The sequence below is a fragment of the Phodopus roborovskii genome, unplaced genomic scaffold (assembly GCF_943737965.1).
Source record: "Phodopus roborovskii unplaced genomic scaffold, PHOROB, whole genome shotgun sequence".
In the NCBI taxonomy this organism is placed as follows: Eukaryota; Metazoa; Chordata; class Mammalia; order Rodentia; family Cricetidae; genus Phodopus; species Phodopus roborovskii.
This window is the reverse complement of record NW_026126618.1, coordinates 590,925-610,814: the sequence shown is the minus strand read 5'-3', so window position 1 is coordinate 610,814 and position 19,890 is coordinate 590,925. Positions and strand designations below refer to the sequence as shown.

The window sequence follows — 19,890 nt, the reverse complement described above, 5'->3', positions numbered from 1 at the left end:
ACTAAAAAAAAAAAAAACAAAATCAGTCATAGTGACTTCAGGGTTAGCTGCAGCATGGGATCTGAAGACACGTAAGGGACTTCCAGGGTGTACATTATCCTTGCGCTCTGAACAGCTCAATTATTAATGCAAGAGTCAGTAACACCTCACACTGGAAAACAACAGCTTAAACAGTCACGGGAATCTGCCAAATGCTGATACATTCTATCAACCTCCTTATGTAATGTTAGGGAGGCGAGGCCAAAACTAACCACAAACACACCCTGAAGCTGTTACTGTCACCAGGAGGGAAGCAAGGTCTATACACCTGAAAACTCAAATGTTGTCATTACCTTCAAATGGCAAGACCACCTTGCTCAAATACATACATACATACATACATACATACATACATACATACATACATACATTCATACGACTAAGTCTGAGGAATCACACTGTTTGTCCTATCAAACAAGAGTTACCATGGAAAGGATGGCTGGTTGATGCTCCGCCCCTTGCTTGTCACTGCCAAGGGTGAACTAACCAGGACAATGCAGGAGAGCTCACCCTGGTGGTGAGGACCGGGGAGAGCTGGGGGGCTGACCCACCCTGCAACTACCAGGCCCAGAACCAGGGTTATAAGTTGACCCATGCCAGCATCCACCCCATCTGTGACCTGCTGGAGCACGTGAAGGGATGAGTCCTACAGACCCAAAGCTGCAGGATCTCCACAACACAAGGCAACAATAGAATAAGTCCCCGTGAGGGCCCAGCATCGACGGTGCAGCAGAAGCCAGAGGGCTCAAACCAGACCAATGACTTCCTGCAGAGAACACTTACAAGTGAGAACATAGGGTTACAGGAGCTTACTGTGTGACTCACACTACAGCTCCATGACAACACTGATCCTTTTTCCTTCTCTCTTTTTCTTAGACTTATTTTATTTTATTGGGGTGGGGGTGGTGTCACAAGGGCTTCAGGTGGATACGAAGGAACAGGGAAGTGAATGGAATGGAGGTGCATGGTGTGCAAGATAGAAAGAGTAAGCAGAGGAGGGGAAAAGATGGCTACTTGAACTTGTGACTCAATGCCCAACGGCTTTTACTTAAGCAATCACCATGTTGCTCATATGAACATCATCTAGGACAGTGGTTCCCACCCTTCCTAATGCTGTGACCCTTTAATACAGCTCCTCATGTTGTGCTGACCCCAACCATAAAATCATTTTCATTGCTACTTCATAGCTGTAACTTTGCCACTGTCATGAATTGTAATGTAAATATCTGATAGATGGGATATCCGATATGTGACCCCATCATGACCCACAGGTTGAGAAACACTGATCTAGGTCATTAAAAAGATATATACCCAAGGATCAACAAATAGTAGGTTAACAATTGTCACTGCTTCATCTTGAGCATTATAAACAGAACATCCTGTTTTGTTCCTTTTACGCAATGCAGTGATAAAATGTTAGGGTGTGAGCAATTCTACACACCACTGTTTTTATACCATTCACTAACGCATAGCTTTTAAAAAGCAAATAGGATCATGCATTTGTTAGAAAAAGATCTTATATTTCACTGCCCCGTTGAGGTCTTAGATCTTGTGTTTGTTTCACTGAATCCCTGAGGCCTTGGGGAGCCTGTGTCTGAAAGCTGCTGCTTTGAAGACCCTAAGGATGGCTGTCCCTCCCTTACTTTGACTACACATTCTCTCCCCTACTCACGGTTAACTCAGATCATACATCTCCATGTCTAGAACAGGGTGGATTGGAGAGAGTCAATCTTTGTGAAAGGGATGCCACTTTAGTGAACACTGCAGACCAAAGCAAAATGTAAAAGCTTGGGCTGGAGCAGGGACAGCCCAGTCACAAGGAGCTGAGTTCAGAGCCCAGCACCTATGTAAATTCCTAGCTGTGGGAACACACACCTGTTATCTCAGTTGGAGGTAGAGATAGGAATATCGGAATATCGCTGGTGAGAAACCTTGGCATTCACCATCCATCCATCCAAGCCAAATCCACAAGCTCCATGTTCCATGTTCAGTGAGAGACTTCGTCTCCAAAAATTGAAAAAAGAAAACACACACACACACACACACACACACACACACACACACAGCTCTCCCGAATCATTGCCAACGATGTACACTGCTGTTATGATATAGTGTTTATTTGGGTTGGAGAGTTGGCTCAGCAGAAGAACTGGATTTGGTTCCTAGCACCCAGCTCAGGCAGCTCAGAACCACCTGATACTCCAGTTTGGGAGAATCTGATACCCTCTTCTGGTCCCCATGGGCAGTCACATGAAATTGCACATAGCCACATACAAACGCATAATTAAAAATAAAATACTTAAAATAAATAATAGTTTTCTAGACAAAAAAAAAAAAAAGGACCTATGTGATTCATTTTGTCTGTAAGAAGGGACATAGGATATTGGGAGAGGGAAGAATGGAGATTGCTTCTATTCTGAGTCCTGGCTTATCTTATGAAGGAGGAAATCTCTAAGAGTAAAACTAAAGACAGTAGCAGGGTGGAGGTGGTGCACGCCTTTAATCCCAGGAGTCAGGAAGAGGCAAGAGGATCTCTGTGTGTTTGAAGCCAGCCTGGCCTACAGAGTGAGTTGCAGGACAGCTAGGGCTGTTACACAGAGAAACCCTGTCTTGAAAAACCAAAACCAACCAACCAACCAAAGACAGCATTTCAGGAAGCTTCACCTCCACAGAAGTATAGCATTGAGACTATTGCTACCTCAGAGGCAGGATGTGATAACCAAAAATGCCTGGTCCAGCCCTTGCAGTTACTATGGGCGTGCCTTGGTGGACAGAGTTCTGGTACACTGGCCAGTGCTCACAACTGGTTGTACAGTGGCAACCTGGTTTCCTGTCATAGATGAAAGTGTCTGTGCCTCACAGAACTAGAGAGAAAACGAGTCCTTGCAACTCAGCCTATTCAACCCTGTAAGGAAAGAGTACTTCGTGGAGATCAAGAATTTTCACCTACAAAATAAGATGAACTAGATGCTTTCTCCAGGTGGGCGTATATATTCTGAAATATATGAAGCCATTTCCATGTGACCTGAGGTTCCCAGAACAAAGACACACTGGTATTAAAGGTTCTACAAGGATAATTGACTGCCTAGAAGCACTGGTAGAGAGAATGTTGCAAATTCAGAGCCAAATTCTCTTGGGCGTTTTTCTTTGGTTTTCTGAGACAGCCACTTTCCTAATATTTCCAACAATGTGTTTACAAAATACATTTATGGCTGGGGACATTGGTGGTGCATGCCTTTAATCCAGCACTCGGGAATCAGAGGCAGGTGGGTCTCTGTGAGTTCAAGTCCAGCTTGGTCTACAGAGTGAGTTCCAGGACAGGCTCCAAAGCTACAGAGAAACCCTATCTCGGAAACACAAACAAACAAACAAACAAACAAACAAACAAACAAAAAAAGAAAGAAAGAAAGAAAGAAAAGAAAATACATTCATGATTTTCTTTTGCTACATAACTATAAAAATTTGATGAACCAGTTTCCACATAGGAACATATTATTTGGCACAACTCGAATCCATGCTCCTGGCCATATATATTTGCCTCAAAAGTAAATTATTTCTTATTCCCTTGGAGGTGAGAGATGGGTTTTGTGTTGACATAAACAGTCAGGACAGATCTCTTTAAATGAGCACCACATTTAAAACATGAAGGAATTCATGGCTTATTCTTTAAATTCAAATAATAGATACACCAAAAAGTAACTCTCACCTATTCTGAAAGGATTTCCCAGCAATATTGTCTCTGTAGGAATCAAACAAAACATGGTATTGATCCCGACTCCACTCCAGAACCACCTAGAATAAAAAGAAAAAGAAAAATACCAATACTTTGTGCATCAAAAACTAACCGTTCAATACAAAAGTTCATTTCAGTTCATAGACAACCGTGAAAGACATCCTGGGGAGGGGGGCTTTACCCTCTCCAAGGAGCCATGGGAGGTGGGGGAGGGAGTGGGGGGAAAGAAAGGGGGGGCTAGGACTGTAATATAAACATAAATTAATAAAATAAATAAAAGCAGACTGTTGAGCGGTCCAAGGCGCCCACCCACTCCGCACTGCTCCACATCAGATGCCCTGCTCAGGCCAGTAAACGAGCTGAGAGGACTTAGCACCTCCCTGGCACGGGGATGAGCTCTGGGAATACAAAGCATTTAACAGGAGGTGATGTCTGAGTGGGGTTTTGAGGGGAGAGGAGAAAGGGACAATGTCAGCTAGTTGGAAGAGTACATTTGGGGCAGGCTGTTTGAGGGCAGCTGCGCGGTTGACTTTTTCAGGAGAACATGGGCAGAAACCAGGACAGAACGGAAGCCAGGCTAGGAAGCAGGGCCCTGACTATGACTTGCAGGCCGTGGATGGGTTAACAGAAGGCTGGAGGGCTGCAGGGTAGCCTATGCCCCACCCCAAGTCTGGGGAGGGTTCTCCTCAGAGCCTGTAAGAACACTAAGAGCAAGAGAAGAGGCTGGCATGATCGGGAGGACAGATGACCTTACTATGGTTGAGAACCACTGCTCTAAACCACTTTCCTCAGAATATTTACTTTTCTCTGTCATCGGGGCAATTTCTTGGTAAAATCTGAGATTAGGCGAACTACAATACTATTTCTAAAAGTGATCTCTGACACACCATACAATGTTACTAGCTTTAAAAAGTATAAATACCATTACGAGGCTTGTTATATCAGGTTAAAATGTGCGTGCGTGTGTGTACATCTGTGTGGATGTGTGTGGAGGTCACAGATCAGCATGGGATATCTCCCTCGGTTGCTCTCTGTCTTAACTATTTGAGGCACAGTGTCCCATTAACCCTGGAGCTTGCAGATTCTGCTAGACCGGGGATCCCCGGTCTCCGCCTCTCTCCGGCTCTGGGACCGAAGAACCATGCTCTGCACTCACATTTAATGTGGGTGCTAATGACAAGAACTCCGGAGACTGCACCATCTCCCTGCCTCCCATGTTTCCTACTTCTAGGAGTCTATTTTAATAATCATAGCAATCATAATCGGTTGCTGGTCCGTTTTTACAAAATGGCAGTCAAAGCCAGCCTGCATCCTCCCGAATCCCTGGAACAGGATGGTAACTGCAAAGCTGATGCCACAGATGGCTGTAGGGCTGAGTTCATGTCAGCTGGCTCTGCTTTTGCCCAGGCTGCTCCCTCACTTACCTGCAGTTGGCTTGTAAAATACACACTTATGAAACTCATGTTTACTTAACACGCCAGGCATCCAGTGACCCAGAACTATTTCCCTGAGATGGCCATAAATGGCCACAATTACATAAGAAGTATATGTTTTTATCCTGTCCTTACAGTGGCTAAAACTCTCAGATAAAGTAGGGAACTGACTCTAGTAAGTTATCCGCAGATTTCCACACGTATGCATGTATACACACACAACACACATACAGCAAAAATGTAATTTGAAGCTTAACGAAAAAATGAAGGCAAAGCAGATTTACATGACCCCACCTGGAAAGCATAGCCCTACATGTGGAGTGGGGGCGGGGGGATGGGAGGGAAGGGTGGGCAGGGTGCATATGGGGGGGAGGGTAAGAGGGAGGGAAGGAGAGGGAGGGAAGGAGAGGGAGGGAGAGAGGGAGGGAGAGGGAACTGGGATCGACACATATAAAATAAAATAAAAAAAAATAAAATAAATGAGGGTACAGTTCTTCCTCAAAGGAAGTTGGGACAGGAACCTGGAGATGGAAGCTGATGCAGAGGTCATGCAGGGTGCTGATTTTTGGCTTGCTCATCATGGCTTCCTCAGCCTGCTTTGTTTCTTTCTCTTTTTGGTTTTAAATCATAAGGCTTTCCATCTGATCACAGGATACAGGGACAGTCTGTAGGATGTCTCTAAGATCCTTTCTTCCTGGTTAACGTACTGCATGTATGAGTCACCCACAAGCTGACAAATCACCTGCTAAAGATACTGTCATCTGCACCACAAGATTGGAACAGAATGTCCCAAGACTGGAGAGACTTAAAAAGGCATACTGTGAATAAACGTCATCTATTACAAACACTGGATTGTTACACTCTAGACGGAATTAGAGAAGATGTCTACATAGGAATTATAAAAGTGCAAGACATATTAATAACTATTTGTGCCCCCTGCTACCCCATTAACACACTACAGCACACCGGACAACCCTTGTGAACCTCTCTGCTGTCTCTGGAGAACAGCTGTCAAGCATCGGCTGAGAGAGCTAGTCTCTCACTTCTGCCTATGTGAGCATCACAGCTAGAAGAGCTCCCCAAAGGGGACACATGGCACTTAATTAGCATTTATTGGATGCTTTCCACGGAGCACTTTGCAAGGTGCCTCGTAGACATCTGACACCTCATTTAACCCACCCGTCCTCACCAGGCTCGGTCACAATCAGTGTCTTGGTTAGGGTTTCTACTACTGTGATGGAAACTATGACCAAAGTAAGTCTGAGAGCAAAGGGTTTATTTCCACATCATTGTCAGTCATTGAAGGAAAGCAGGCCAGGAACTGAGGCAGGAGCTGATGCAGAGGCCATGGAGGGGTGCTGCCTTTATGTATTTATTTTGTGTATGGCAGGGGCATGTAAATCCCAGCACGGATGTAGAGGGAAGACCTGTAGGAATCTAGGAATCTCTCCTTCCACCACACGGGGCCTGGGACTCTAACTCGGGACACCAGACTCAGTTACTCTGTTCTCCTGATGTTAAGGCATTTACTCAGCCTCTTTGGTTGAGAAATGGTAGTTTCTCAATACCAGCACCACTGCTATTGGGCTTGGGTGACTTTTTTTGTTGTTGGGGATTTGTCCCATACATTAACAGCATTCCTTGGCTTCTACACATTAAAGCCCACAGCACTATTCCATCCCATGCCCAGCTATGATGATCTAAATGTCCCCTGGGGGAAATATCACTACCAGCTGAAAGTGAATGCCGGGAACTGCCCTGGCCTCCTCCCTCCTCTGCCTGAGTTATTTCTGGCCCTCCCGGTGGGCTCACACAGCATCAAGAAGCCACCTTGACCTAGGCCACTGAACAAATCCATTCTCACTGCCGGTCTCTCCCACCACACCCTTACATCTCTGCAGCACTGCTCACCATTGTGAGGAAGTAGCATTGAAGGCTCCCCTGTACAAGCTCCCTGTCTTCTTGACTGTTGTGCCCCCAGGGGCCTGGTTAAGTATTTCCCAACAGAATGGATGAGCCGGGCATTCTGTGGGCACAGCGGAGTTTTAAGGGTACAGAGATGCCATCCCCAACCGCAGGTTTCTGAGTACGGACTGGGAGGTTAAGTTTTATCCCCTGAGCGAGCCAGTTGCCCTGAAAAGCTGCTGTGCACATTTTCCTCTGAAGTGCCAAATACAAGAAACCACATGACAGCGCCAAGTGAGCAATGGACCAAACACTGCGTTCCCCACGGGCTGGAGGGGAATTCACCCCCATGGTGGCACGAAGGCACAGGGCCTGGAGGAGGCGGCTAGCCTTCTGTAACTGCTCCACCTCATCCGGGGACTGGCAGAGAAATCCTTCCAATCTCCCCAACTCAGGGAAAAGTCAGTGGATCACCAACACAGTTCACCATCGTTCAAATCGTAAATGCAACCCCTGCCTCACATCTGAGAAGCACAAAGAGCTGTCAGCTGTCTGTTCTCAGGAGGAGGTGGAAGTTGACGTCCCTGAATCAGCCCACACTCCCTAGCTGGAGCCAAAGACGGGTGTGGCATGTAGCAGAAGTGTGCCACACATGAGACAGACCCTAGCATCAGACCCAGACTCCCATCCCGACCCCAGAGTCGGAGGCTCCAGAGGTCATAGAAGAAGTTGCCAACCCATCTAAAATGAAAGGGTCTCATCAGGGATGACCAAGTGAGCCCTCTAAGCATGGCGCTAGGAGTGGTCTCTGAAGGATGCCCTCCCTTTAAGTTGTGACACTTACTTTCGTTTCCTTGCTGACTGACTTCTTCATGCTCTCTCACTGGGTTAGGACAGAGGGGGCACAAACCCATCTCTTCCCTTGATTTTGGGTTTGCGGTCTGTTGCAGACCTAGCTAGGGGAGTCACAAAGCCTCAACTTAGGTTCTGGGATCCGTTACTCCCCGAGACTGGCCACCCTAACTCTGAGGTGACATTAGCGTTTGCAACCTGAAGTGACCACAGAAGTCTGTAACTGGGCTGGCTTCGAACACAAGGACCTGCCTACGTCAGATCCCCATTGCTGGAATTAAAGGTGTGCACCACTATGCCCAGACCAACAGAGAAGTTTTTGTTACCAATGAGTAACACATGTCTTAGGCCCAACTACAGCCTACCATATTCATCGGGACAAGCACAGTTAATGGCCTACATAATAAAATGCCCAGGTATTCTTCCAGGCATGGTTGTAGGATGTGACTGGTAACAATGCAGTAAAGAATTCAGGTCTCAGGCCAGTCTCCCTCCATTTCTGGGAGTGCTCTGGGACACTGCGGGGACCCCAGGCTGCTGCATTCTTTTTCCTGACACTGCCTCACGTCTCGGCTTGGGATGATAAATACGGATGTCTGCCACAGGAGGGGAGTTCGAGGTTCGCGCCTAGGTACTTGTCAATCCTAGCATTCAAGAGTAAAGAGCAAGCTGGGTGTTGGTGGCGCACACCTTTAGTCCCAGCACTCGGGAGGCAGAGGCAGGCGGATCTCTGTGAGTTTGAGACCAGCCTGGTCTACAAGAACTAGTCCCAGGACAGGCTCCAAAGCCACAGAGAAACCCTGTCTTGGAAAACAAAAACAAACAAACAGACAGAACTGAGGAGCAGTGGGAACAGGGAAGGAAAAGGGGGTGGAGTTACTGTAGACAGAGCGATCTACAGACTTCTACTGTCTTCCAGAGGCCAGGTCAGGCAATTTTGCTTTTACAACACACTAAAGTTCATTGATAAAAATGAACACTTGAGAGGCAGAGGCAGACGGATCTCTGTGAGTTCAAGGCCAGCCTGATCTACAGCGTGAATGCCAAGACAGGCCCCAAAGCTACACAGAGAAACCCTGTCTCAACAAACAAACAAACAAACAAACAAAGAATAGATCTTAAAAATTGACCAAATGCAACTATGAAGTTGCTGAATCACTGCTGGGAGATTTATGGGGTACCTTGGGGCTGTATTTAGCAAAGCCCCAGAATAATACACCCAAACAAGAGAACAAGTTTCACAGATACTTTCCACGGAAACAGACCGTGATTACATCTGTAAGATAAAGGGCAAACCAGCAAACCGCTACCACGGGTGGTAACGTGAGGGCCAAGGAAAGGAAATGGATTTGAACTGAAGCTGGTATCTTGGACATGGGTTGCTCTGGCCAACCTTTGATAACAGTGTGGTAACTGTAGGGTAGCCTTCTCAGATCAGGTGGTCCAGGCGTGCCCAGCCCCTAGACTCTGCAGGTGATTCAGGTGGCTGACATGGGTATAACAAGGACACTCACCCCCAGGGCAAGGCAGGCAGCTGGGAGCGTGGCTGGCCCCCTCAGAAAGGCTCTGCAGCGACTAGCAGGGGCAGTAGAGAAGCTGGGGACCACATCCACTTGGGGCATGCTGCCTGAGGGGCAGCAGGACAGGACACGCAGGGATTCCCAACATCATTTTCAAGCACCCTGACCCAACAACCTGCCAGAGGTTTATAGCCTGCCCAGTTACCAGCTAAGCTCCTTTTTAAAAAGCCAGGTCTGAGTTGGAATCTGTCTCTTGCAATCCAGTACCTGAGGACAACCAGCAGCCATTTCCAGTGACCAGGGATTGGAAAGTAAAGGAACCACATTTTCTACATGACCAAGCGTCGGCTCAGTTACCCCAGTCCTACTGTCCTAAGCAGTCTTTCCTTCCCTCTGCCCACATGCCTGCTCCTTGATGAGGACACCCTAAAGCTTGTGCCTCCTGCGACAGTCTCCACCAGTGCCTTGTCTTCTCTTAAAGGAAGCCGTTACACACGTACGGGATTCCCTTTGCTCTTACACTATTATGTGGTCCTTACGTTTACAGTGGCCTCATCCCCCCACCCCCAGCCTGAGCTGTGCCTTCTATGTGCATACAGTGAGCTTCCTACCAGCAGGCCACATGTTTCTAGAAAAGCTTCCTAGAACAAAAATGAATTTCAGAACATGAAAATGGACAGGTGACAGTCACATTAATCATGTTTGAAAATACAAAATAACCACACATTGATCAGCGTAGACTACCTACCTTCACTGGAAATGAGGTTAAAAGGATGCTAGATAAAAATCACAGTCCGTCTGTTTATCCATCGTCCATCCATCCATCCATCCATCCATCCATCCATCCATGCATCCATCTGTTCAACCATCCATGCTCCAGAATTTACTTGGTACCTTCTGGTTAATAAATGCTTTCCACTTACCAAGAGTTGAGCAATGACTGAGACACAGTCTCTGCTTTGGGATTCACTAAGCTCTGACAGTAGTATTCTCAAAGAAAGACCTTTTACGAGAAAAGCTGTATGCAATCCCTAACATTTTTCCCATAGCACAAATTCCATTAATATTATAGTTAACACTTCTTTTTTAGTGTGTTCTCTCTCTCTCTCTCTCTCTCTCTCTGTGTGTGTGTGTGTGTGTGTGTGTGTGTGAGTGAGTGTGTGTAAGTCAGAGGATAACTTTGAGGAGTTAGTTCTCTCCTTCAGCCTTTACATGAGTTCTGGGCATCTAGCTCAGGTTTCAGGTTGTTGACCTTGCACAGCAAACACTACCCATGGAGCCACACTGTCGAGTTCAGGTTTCTTGTGTCAACCTCCCAATAAATGTACATTAAAATGGGAGCAAGGGGCCTTGACTATCCTGGCTAGTAGTTTTGAAACCATTTGTTGTTGTTTTAATTGCTTTTGTTTTATAAGACAGGGTTTTACTCCAGAGCCTTGGCTGGCCAGCAACTTAGAATATACGCCAGGCCAGCCTCAAACTTGAAACACCTGCCTCTATCTCTCAAGTGCTGGTATTAAAGGCATATATCACCACTTTTTCAATAAAACTTCTGCCAAAAATAAATCATAAAGCTGCGAGGGGCGGCCCCCACCCACAGGTTCAGCTTGGATTAGTCGATTTGGGCAGGGTTGAGAATTAGTTTGTACAGGCCAGGGACTGCCCTCTCAGATGGGTCTCTTTCTGCTTACCCGCCCCCACCACACCCCCTTTGTTGCCTCTGACCACTAAAACCCTAACAGCAGGAAACCAATCAAAGACAAGCATGCTAACACACCTTTTTTCCTAAAATTGGACAAGTTAAGAAAACTAGTCGCAAGGGTGACTTGAGCTGGACCGGGTTTTCAACCCTCTTTATCATGGAAAAGGATACTTCCCAAATCCAAAAACATGACCACAAACAGACAAGGAAGAAGGGGGGGGGGGTGGAGAGGAGATTCTCGAACAGTAGGAGCAGACTTTAACCACGCCTACTCACTTTCCTACCTGAGTTAATTTTATTTCCATGCTTAGTTTACTGAAGAAAGCCATATATTCCCAAGTAAGACAAGGCACACAATCAAAACACCCACGTACCGGGAGATCTACAACCCTTCATTCACGATCCTAAAATCCCCAAATCTCCAAACCAGCTTTGCTTTTGTTCCTCACTTGGCAGCATACGTGACCTGCCCTGAACTCATCTGGTGGCAAAACCTGACCTAACTGACAGGAGACTATTTATAGTCAGTGTTTTCCTCGTGGAATATAAATATTCATGAACTTCACTATAGAGAGTGCAGGTATTTGATGATGTGATAATGCAGTAAGCCCTTCGAGTCTCAGGCAAGGGTGTATAGATTTGTTTATCCATGACGTTGGGCCTGAAATACAATCTTACCTCAAGAGCATGGCTTAAGACACAAAACAGCAACTACAAGACAGAACAAACACTAATGCTAAAGGCAGGAGTCTCACTTTGCAGCCCAGGCTAACCTCTAAAGCTCAGACCCCCTGAGTGCTAACATTAAAGTCATTTGGCACCATAAAAGCAGAACCGAAGGTTTCTGAATTGAGGGCACAGTTGATCTAGATTGCTTAAAGGACTCTTAAGGACAGTCTAGAGCTCTGACTTCTAAGGAACTCAGACTCACATGACTTACAAACAAGCTGGTCTCTACTACCCTCAGCTCACCTGCTGTGACCTAAGGAGACCTGGAACAAATGGCTAACTATGATGCTTACTAGCATACGAAAGAGCAAGAGCGTGCTGACCTCAGGCTCTCTCAGCACTACAAGCACCTGCCACAGGGTTCATGCGGGCACCCTGGCTCCCCTCAGCTCTTCTCTCCCAGCCCTACCCTGAACTTCTCCAGCTCCAGGGCTTCCCTCCTCAGCCTCACACCCTACACAACCCTGCCATTCAGCAAGCATTAGCTCTCTCTTTGCTCTCCTCCCCTCCCCTCCCCTCTCCTCTCCTGCTCTCTCCAGCTCCAATCTACTGGGCTTGTTTAGTCTACTTCTTTCTCTTCCTTGCCAGAGCCCCTGGATGCGCCCCCCCTCACATCTACAGTAAAAGCCCCTTCACATACCTTGTCATTTCATTCAGACCAGGACATCCACTATGAGGGCCCAGCTCACCCTCTAGATTGTCAGCTATGGGCCAGCTATGTTTCTTATTTATCCCAAGGGAGTTACCAAGGGTTATCCATAAAGTACTCGGCCCCACTTTGAGGGGAAAAGAAGTTACTTAGTCGATCCCTCCCTTGATTATATTTTTCCTCAAAATTTGGAAAATTGTTCAAATGGCTAATTAAATGCAACAACCTGGGGCTGGGGAGATGCTTGCCTAGCATGCATAAGGCCCTGGGGTAGATCCAGCACAGCCTTGAACAACTATAATCCCAGCACTAGGGAACAGGAGAGTCAGAAAGAAGTTCAAGGTCATCCTCAGGTACCTATGGAGCTGGAAACTAGCCTAGGGTGCATGTGATCTTGCCTCAAACACACAGGGTGGGGCACTCTAGCAGAGGCTGGAGAGCTGGCTCAGCAGCCTTCCAGCACACTGGAGTTTGGACCCCAGCACCCACCCTGAGCTGCTCATATTACCTGTCACTCTAGCTCCAGGGCACCTTCTCACTCACACACACACACACACACACACAGAGAGAGAGAGAGAGAGAGAGAGAGAGAGAGAGAGAGAGAGAGAGAGAGCTAGAGAGAGAGAGAATGATGACAGCCCTGAGAGTCACATTGGCTTGGATGGTTCCACAATGTTACCTGCTGTCAACAGAACAAGGTGCGCCACACACTTAATCCCATCTAGCGACCCTGATAAGAAGATATCCTTGCCTTTCCTTTGAAGAAAGGGAAGCTGAGAGGGTTTAGATTTCTTTTCCCAGACCAGATAAGTATGGGCTGCTTGAGAAACCAAGAAACTATTGAGAGCTTGGGGGTGGCGTTCAGGGATAGAGCTCTTGCCTCGGATGCCATAGGTTCAGTCCCCGCACTGGAAGGAAAGGAGGCAGTCGTAATGAGATGGATTAGGGGATAAGGGCACTAGCTGCCAAAACCAACAAGCTGAGTTTGATCCCTAGGAACCATGAGGTGGAGAGAACCACATGCATAATGTACACATGTGTACCCACATGTATGCACACAACATAAATCAATGAAAGCCTTTTTTAAAGAGACTAAGAAGTCTTATTGTGATTGTGGCATCAAAGTCAACTGTCTAAGTTGGATGCCAATGTCTGCCAAGGATTAGCTGTGTTAACTTATGCAAACACCTCAGTTGCCATAACCTGTAAGGTGGGTAAAATAATACTGTCCGTATCAGATGATACTGTGAGGACTAAATTAATATGTAAGGCAGTCAAGAGAATGCCTAGTAAGGTATATGTTCATTATTATCATGCTTATTAAATGGAGCCATCAGTCAAATCCAGATTCCATCTACCTAGCCCTCCAGCCCCTCTTCTCCACGGTTCTGTGTCAGCCACTCTCTAATTTACTCTAACCTTTAAGGTCTGTGCCCACAAGCCAGGCATGTGGCCCACACCTTCAATCCTAGCACTCTGGACACAAGGCCAGCCATGGGCTCACATGGTGAGACTCTATCTCAAAGTAAAATGAAATGGGGACTTCAAGGCTGTAATGTATTTTACACTGCAGCTAATAAACTGCTCACTTAAAATTAACCTGGTTAGAAACATAACCCAGTGACCTCAGCATTTGGGAGGACTGAGTCAGGGACACTGCAAACTTCTGGCTAGCCAGGGCAATTTAGTTGAGACTATTTTAAAAGCAAAGTCATCCAAAAGCAGTAAGACACACTAACTATACACAATCACATTAAGTTATAGCACACGAAACAAAGACTAGGAGGTAGTGCAATATTAAGAAACTATACCATTCTTACAAGCCTGGGGATTCTCATTCCCATCTGTAAGACTATTTTTTTTCTAGTCCCTGGAACCACTAAAAACACACTTAGACACATGCCATATACTTCAGCCAGTCACTGAACACATCCTTAGTTTGCACACAGTGGTGGTGCCTGGCACTGACCTTGGAGCAGCATTACTGTCTTTAAACAGATACCGCCTCCTCTACAGATCTTACAGTCCAGTGTGGGTGCAGATGGCACACATGTGTACTGTGGCATTCGATAAAAATCATTCTGTTCACTTTTAAGCCCTTTAAGCCTCTTACTAAAATATAAACAAAAAATTGGGAGACAACATTTCAAGCCATTTGAAAGCACAACTTTCCTTCCTGTTTCCAGAAGTAGTCATTTGTTGACTCACACCCGCGTGCCCATCCATCGCCCTGTGCACACTTGAGAGTGCTGTACCACACTTAAAACGAAGATTAATTTCGGTCCCAAAACGTCCAACGTATGCCTCCAAAGGAGCACAAAATCCATTTCAGCTGGTGTTTCCCACCTCCCAAACCGGTTGCCTGTGCCCTTTGAATAGTTTACAATGTAACCAAACTGCTTAACTGCACATGAATTAAGCGCAGGTCTCTGCTCAAGAAAGACCAGCGCCCGCTCTAAAAAGTATTAGCATACCCCATGACGCAAGGGTCTGCCTGTGCTGGCTCCCAAGAGGGCCCGGGCTGGAGTCCAAGGTCGGCAGGCAGTCCTAGTCACCTGACAAGGACCCTAGGCACAGCTCATCTGAGATAAGCGCTTGGGTGTCTCCCATCCACGAAAGCATTCTAACCAGCACAGCCACCACCCACTGACATACGGCTGTTCAATACACCACACAGCAAGAGTGGGGGGGGGGCGGCTAGGGGAGGGTGGACAACAACCCTTCACTATGCAAACTCAGGTGCAAAACTGCACGTGCTTCTTAGGCAAGTCTGAAATCCAGAAGAAACCGGATGAAGAAGATAAGGTGTGTTGTCAGAAGTGAAAGATTAGTAGGGTGGCACCGAGGAGGGCCAAGGAATGGAGGATCATCACTACAGAAAACAAAATCAAGCACAACACCAACTGCTTGCCCTAGAAAGGAGTTCCAGCGGCGCAAGGCCTGAGAGCAGAAGTCAAATGACCGGGGGGATCTCGGGGACAGCACACGGGAGCACGGAGGCCCGGACGTCCAGTCCAGCTGGCGCAGCCGAGCCGGGGAGAGGATGCGCGCTGTGGGCTCCCGGGACCGGCGGGCTGTGTGCTGGTCCCGAGGCTGCAGGAGGATGGGGAGGCGGCAGGGAGACGCGGGGCGCGGCCAGGGAGGGCTGTGCACGCGGCTGCAGGGCTCGGGCTCCGCTACTCACCTCTCCGAACTGGAAAGCCGAGACGATGGTGACCACGACGCCCACGAAGCAGACGTAGAGCCCATACCTGTGGGAGAGGCAGGTATAGGTCTGTCTCTGCAGGAGCTTGAGCAGCATCACCCCGGCCGCGCCGCCCCACGCCGGGAGGAGCCCGCGCCGCGCCGCCGCGCTCCGCTCACAGCCCCCGGCCGCCGCGCATGGTCGCTCCGGCGACCGACAGCCCGCTGGGCTCCACGCCGCGGCCGCCGCTTCCGGGAGCCCGGAGCCCACGCCCTCGGCGCGGCGGAGGCGGACCCGGGGCCCGCAAGGCGGCCGGCGCCGCCCGCCTTGGCCTCCGAGAGGCGGCGGCGGGTCGCCAGCGCCACCTGGCGGGCGGAGGGGCAAGGGCAGGGCGCGCGGCCTGTCCTCTGCGCGTGCGCCGCGGGCTCTGCCCTCTGCTCTCCCCCCCCCCCCCCCACCCCAAAGGGACCAGACTGGCCCGGAGCCACCCAGTGCAACAGGTAACCAAAGGGACTGTCCCCCTAAGTGTCCTCACAAGCATCCTCACAATGCCGCTAAAAGCACAGCTCCTGTCTAAAGTTTATTCTGGAGGCAAATGGGATTTTTGACAGTGGTTAGGGAACATATATTCAGCTTGCCCCAAAATGACAATCTACTCTGGATGTTCTTGCTCCAGGTCTGATTAGTTCTAGAAAAATGAAAATCACTAATCAAGACATTTTCCAAATACATTTTTGAGGCCACAGGTTAGGCTAGTTACGGCAAAGCAGGGAGAGAACTCTAACGGGTTTAGATGCTATCTGAATACTTAGCTTTGGATAGGTGATCTGCTAAGAACACTTCACTTTGTGAATGTTTGTGTATTCACAGGCACTCCTGTGTGTGCATGATCGTCAGTCGTTTCTGTCCTTTCAGGGAACTGTTCAGGGAACAGTTCAGGGAACTGAGCTCAGGGAGTCAGACTTTGAAGTAAGCACCTGACCCTGCTGAACTATTTCAGGCCCCCTCACACACAACTGAAAAACTGTATAGTCACACGGTTACTAGGTCAGGTGTGTGTGTGTGTGTGTGTGTGTGTGTGTGTGTGTGTGTGTTCTTGTGGAATAATCTTTTTGTATACCGTGAAGATGTGTATTTGTCAAGACACCTTCTGACTGGTTTTGATAAAGAGCTGAATGGCCAATAGCTAGACAGGAAGAGGTTAGGTGAGACTTCTGGGCACAGAGAAAAGGAAAGGAGATGAATCTAGGCCTGGGAGAGACAGGGAAGCCTGAGAGAAAGCAGGACATGCAGGAAGAGAGGTGAAATCCATGAGGCAGGTGGTAGCATAGCACATAGATTAGTAGAAATGGGTTAATTTAAACTATAAAAGCTAGTTAGAAACAAGCCTAAGCTAAGGCTGAGCATTCATAATCAATAACAAGTCTCTGCGTGGTTATTTGGGAGCTGACAGGCAGGACAGAGAAAGACTTGTTACATACCTGGTATATGCAAAGCATCCTTCAGGTATGGTATGGACAACAGCTGGAGTTGGTCACTCTTGCCAGGGAAGATAAAAGCACAAACCACTAGGTATAAAATGAATGTTATGAAACAAGCAGGGCAAGAGGAAAACCAATGTATGCATGGCTAACTTATACATTTATACAATGTATGCATGGCTAACTTAGACATTTATACAATGTATGCATGGCTAACTTATACATTTATACAATGTATGCATGGCTAACTTAGACATTTATACAATGTATGCATGGCTAACTTATACATTTATACAATGTATGCATGGCTAACTTATACATTTATACAATGTATGCATGGCTAACAATGTAGGCATGGTACTTATACATTTATACAATGTATGCATGGCTAACTTATACATTTATACAATGTATGCATGGCTAACTTATACATTTATACAATGTATGCATGGCTAACTTATACATTTATACAATGTATGCATGGCTAACTTATACATTTATTGGCATCAGGTGTTTCCCAGACCCAAAAGTAAGTGGGCAATAGGTAAAGGGCTGAAACCTCCAAAACTGAGTTGAAATGAACCTTGATGGTTTTTCAATCGACTGTCTCTGGTATTTGTTACAGTAATAGAAAGCTGACGAGCACATGATATGGAAAAAGGGGCCTAAGGATTAGAGAAGATGGGAAGGGAGGTTCATCCAGGCCGGACCGGCCATGTTGAAACTTGAAGACAAGGCAATCAGAGGTACAGCAAAGTGGGGCGTTTAGCAGGGCCTTGAAGATCATGTCGGAAATAAAGGACGTTAACTGGGCGTGGTGTACACTCCTAATCACAGCACTGAGGAAGTGGAGGCAGCCAGATCTCCGTGGATTTGAAGCCAGCTGGATCTACACAGCAAGTTCAAAGCCAGGCAGGGCTATGTAGCGAGGTCCTGTCTCAAGATTAATTGACTAACTTAAAAATAAAAAGCTTTCTCTTAAAGGCATCGAGAATGTTAACAAAATCCAAGGTATCTTGGGGAAGATCTGAGGCAGAAAGTCCAGAGCAGAGACAGGGGAGATGCCAGACACAGAAGACCAGGTTAATTCTGAATTTCAGAAAAACAGTGCACGGGCTGGAGAGATGTCTCTGCAGTTACCAGCACTAGCTGCTCTTCCTGAGGAGCAGGGTTGAGTCCCAGCATCCACATGGTAGCCCACAAACATCTGCAACTCCAGTTTCAGGGGAGCCAAAGGTCTCTGAGGGCACTGTCCATACATGGTAGTAAACATATGTGCAAGCAAAAATATACATAAAAACTAAAAATCTTAGAAGAGAGTCAATGCATATATTTAGTGTAAGTATATCCCATGCAATTCAGGGGACATACTTACCCAACTTAATGTATATTTGCACATTTATCTGAATGACCTATATACTGATCTGCTATCCAAGCCACTTGGTCAGGCATAAGAATGGCATAAGAATACATGTCCAGCTGGGCATTGGTGATGCACACCTTTAATCCCAGCACTCGGGAGGCAGAGGTAGGTGGATCTATGAGTTCAAGGCCAGCCTGGTCTACAGAGCAAGTTCCAGGACTATCTCCAAAACTACAGACAAACCGTCTTGAAAAGACAAACAAAGAGAATACATGTCCATGGGCCTAGGTTCATACCTGGAAAGACTCAGAGGTGGAATAGGCTGCCTTCCTCTCCAAAGATATAAGATAATCTCCTCTAATTAAAATTGTCAGAACTAAAGCAGGTCTAAGTTCTCTACACTAGCCTTCTCAATGCATTCAAAATTTGGGAGAAAATAAGAATTCTTCTTCAGGAATTATAGCCTTTAAAAGAAAAAAACAATCACCTTTGAGTGTCTCCTTCACTCACACTTAAATGAAAATCCAACGTGCAAAGTAGGTAACCCTCCACAGAGAACTGCCTGCTCTGGACCGCTTACGTTTTGTGTGAAGAAATTGCATTTTGCATGGGCTTTCTTTGTCCTAAAAAAACAGTGAGAGGCATAATTACAGTTTTGATGAATTGAATTAACAGTTTACTAAAAAAGAAATTGGACTGTTAGAGGGAATAAACTGTTTTAAGGTTAAATTCACTTGGAGGATTGTTTGGGCCTCCCTTGGTTGTTTTTGTATCACAAACTACATCCAAAGATTTCAGCTGCTGTGAACCTGACAGGGCACACCAGCAAAGTACTTGGGACTGAGGCAAGGAGACAATGAGTCCAAAGGTAAACAAAAGAAAGTTAAAGCAGAACCCCCTTTGTTTCCTATGTTTTTTTTTTTTTTTTTTTTTTTTTTTTTTTTTTTACTGTTTCGTTTTTTGTGTGCTTTTTAATTTATCCTATTGTTTTGTTAATTGGTTTGCGGAGTACTGTTCTGGGGGGGGGGCAGAATAGGGAGGTGGCGGAGGATGTTGAAACATTGTCTCGAGTGTGGATTCTAACTCCCAATGAAGCCAGACAAACCTCGGGCTCTTTTTTTTTCCCCCTCGAGTTAGGGCTGCCTAGGAACTTGCTCTATAGACCAGGCTGGCTTCCAACTCACAGAAATCCTCCAGCTTCTGCCTCCCGAGTGCTGGGATTAAAGGCGTGCTCCACCACTGCCGGGCTAAACCTCGAACTCTTGACTTTCCCATCTCTCCCTTCCAGATGGGATTACAG

At 46.8% G+C, this 19,890-nt stretch overlaps 1 protein-coding gene across 1 annotated transcript in view; it reads right to left on the bottom strand.

The window, feature by feature from the left end:
• The window catches only part of Gnptab (N-acetylglucosamine-1-phosphate transferase subunits alpha and beta), a 58,565-nt gene extending 42,526 nt beyond the window's left edge, over positions 1-16,039 (bottom strand). Inside the window, exons 1-2 of the mRNA XM_051206361.1 lie at positions 15,747-16,039; positions 3,746-3,831 (exon numbers count right to left, since the gene is read on the bottom strand). Of these exons, the coding sequence (XP_051062318.1) occupies positions 3,746-3,831; positions 15,747-15,863 (203 nt within the window). The 5' untranslated portion in view covers positions 15,864-16,039. The remainder of the gene's footprint in view (positions 1-3,745; positions 3,832-15,746) is intronic.
• Positions 16,040-19,890: the final 3,851 nt, after the last annotated feature.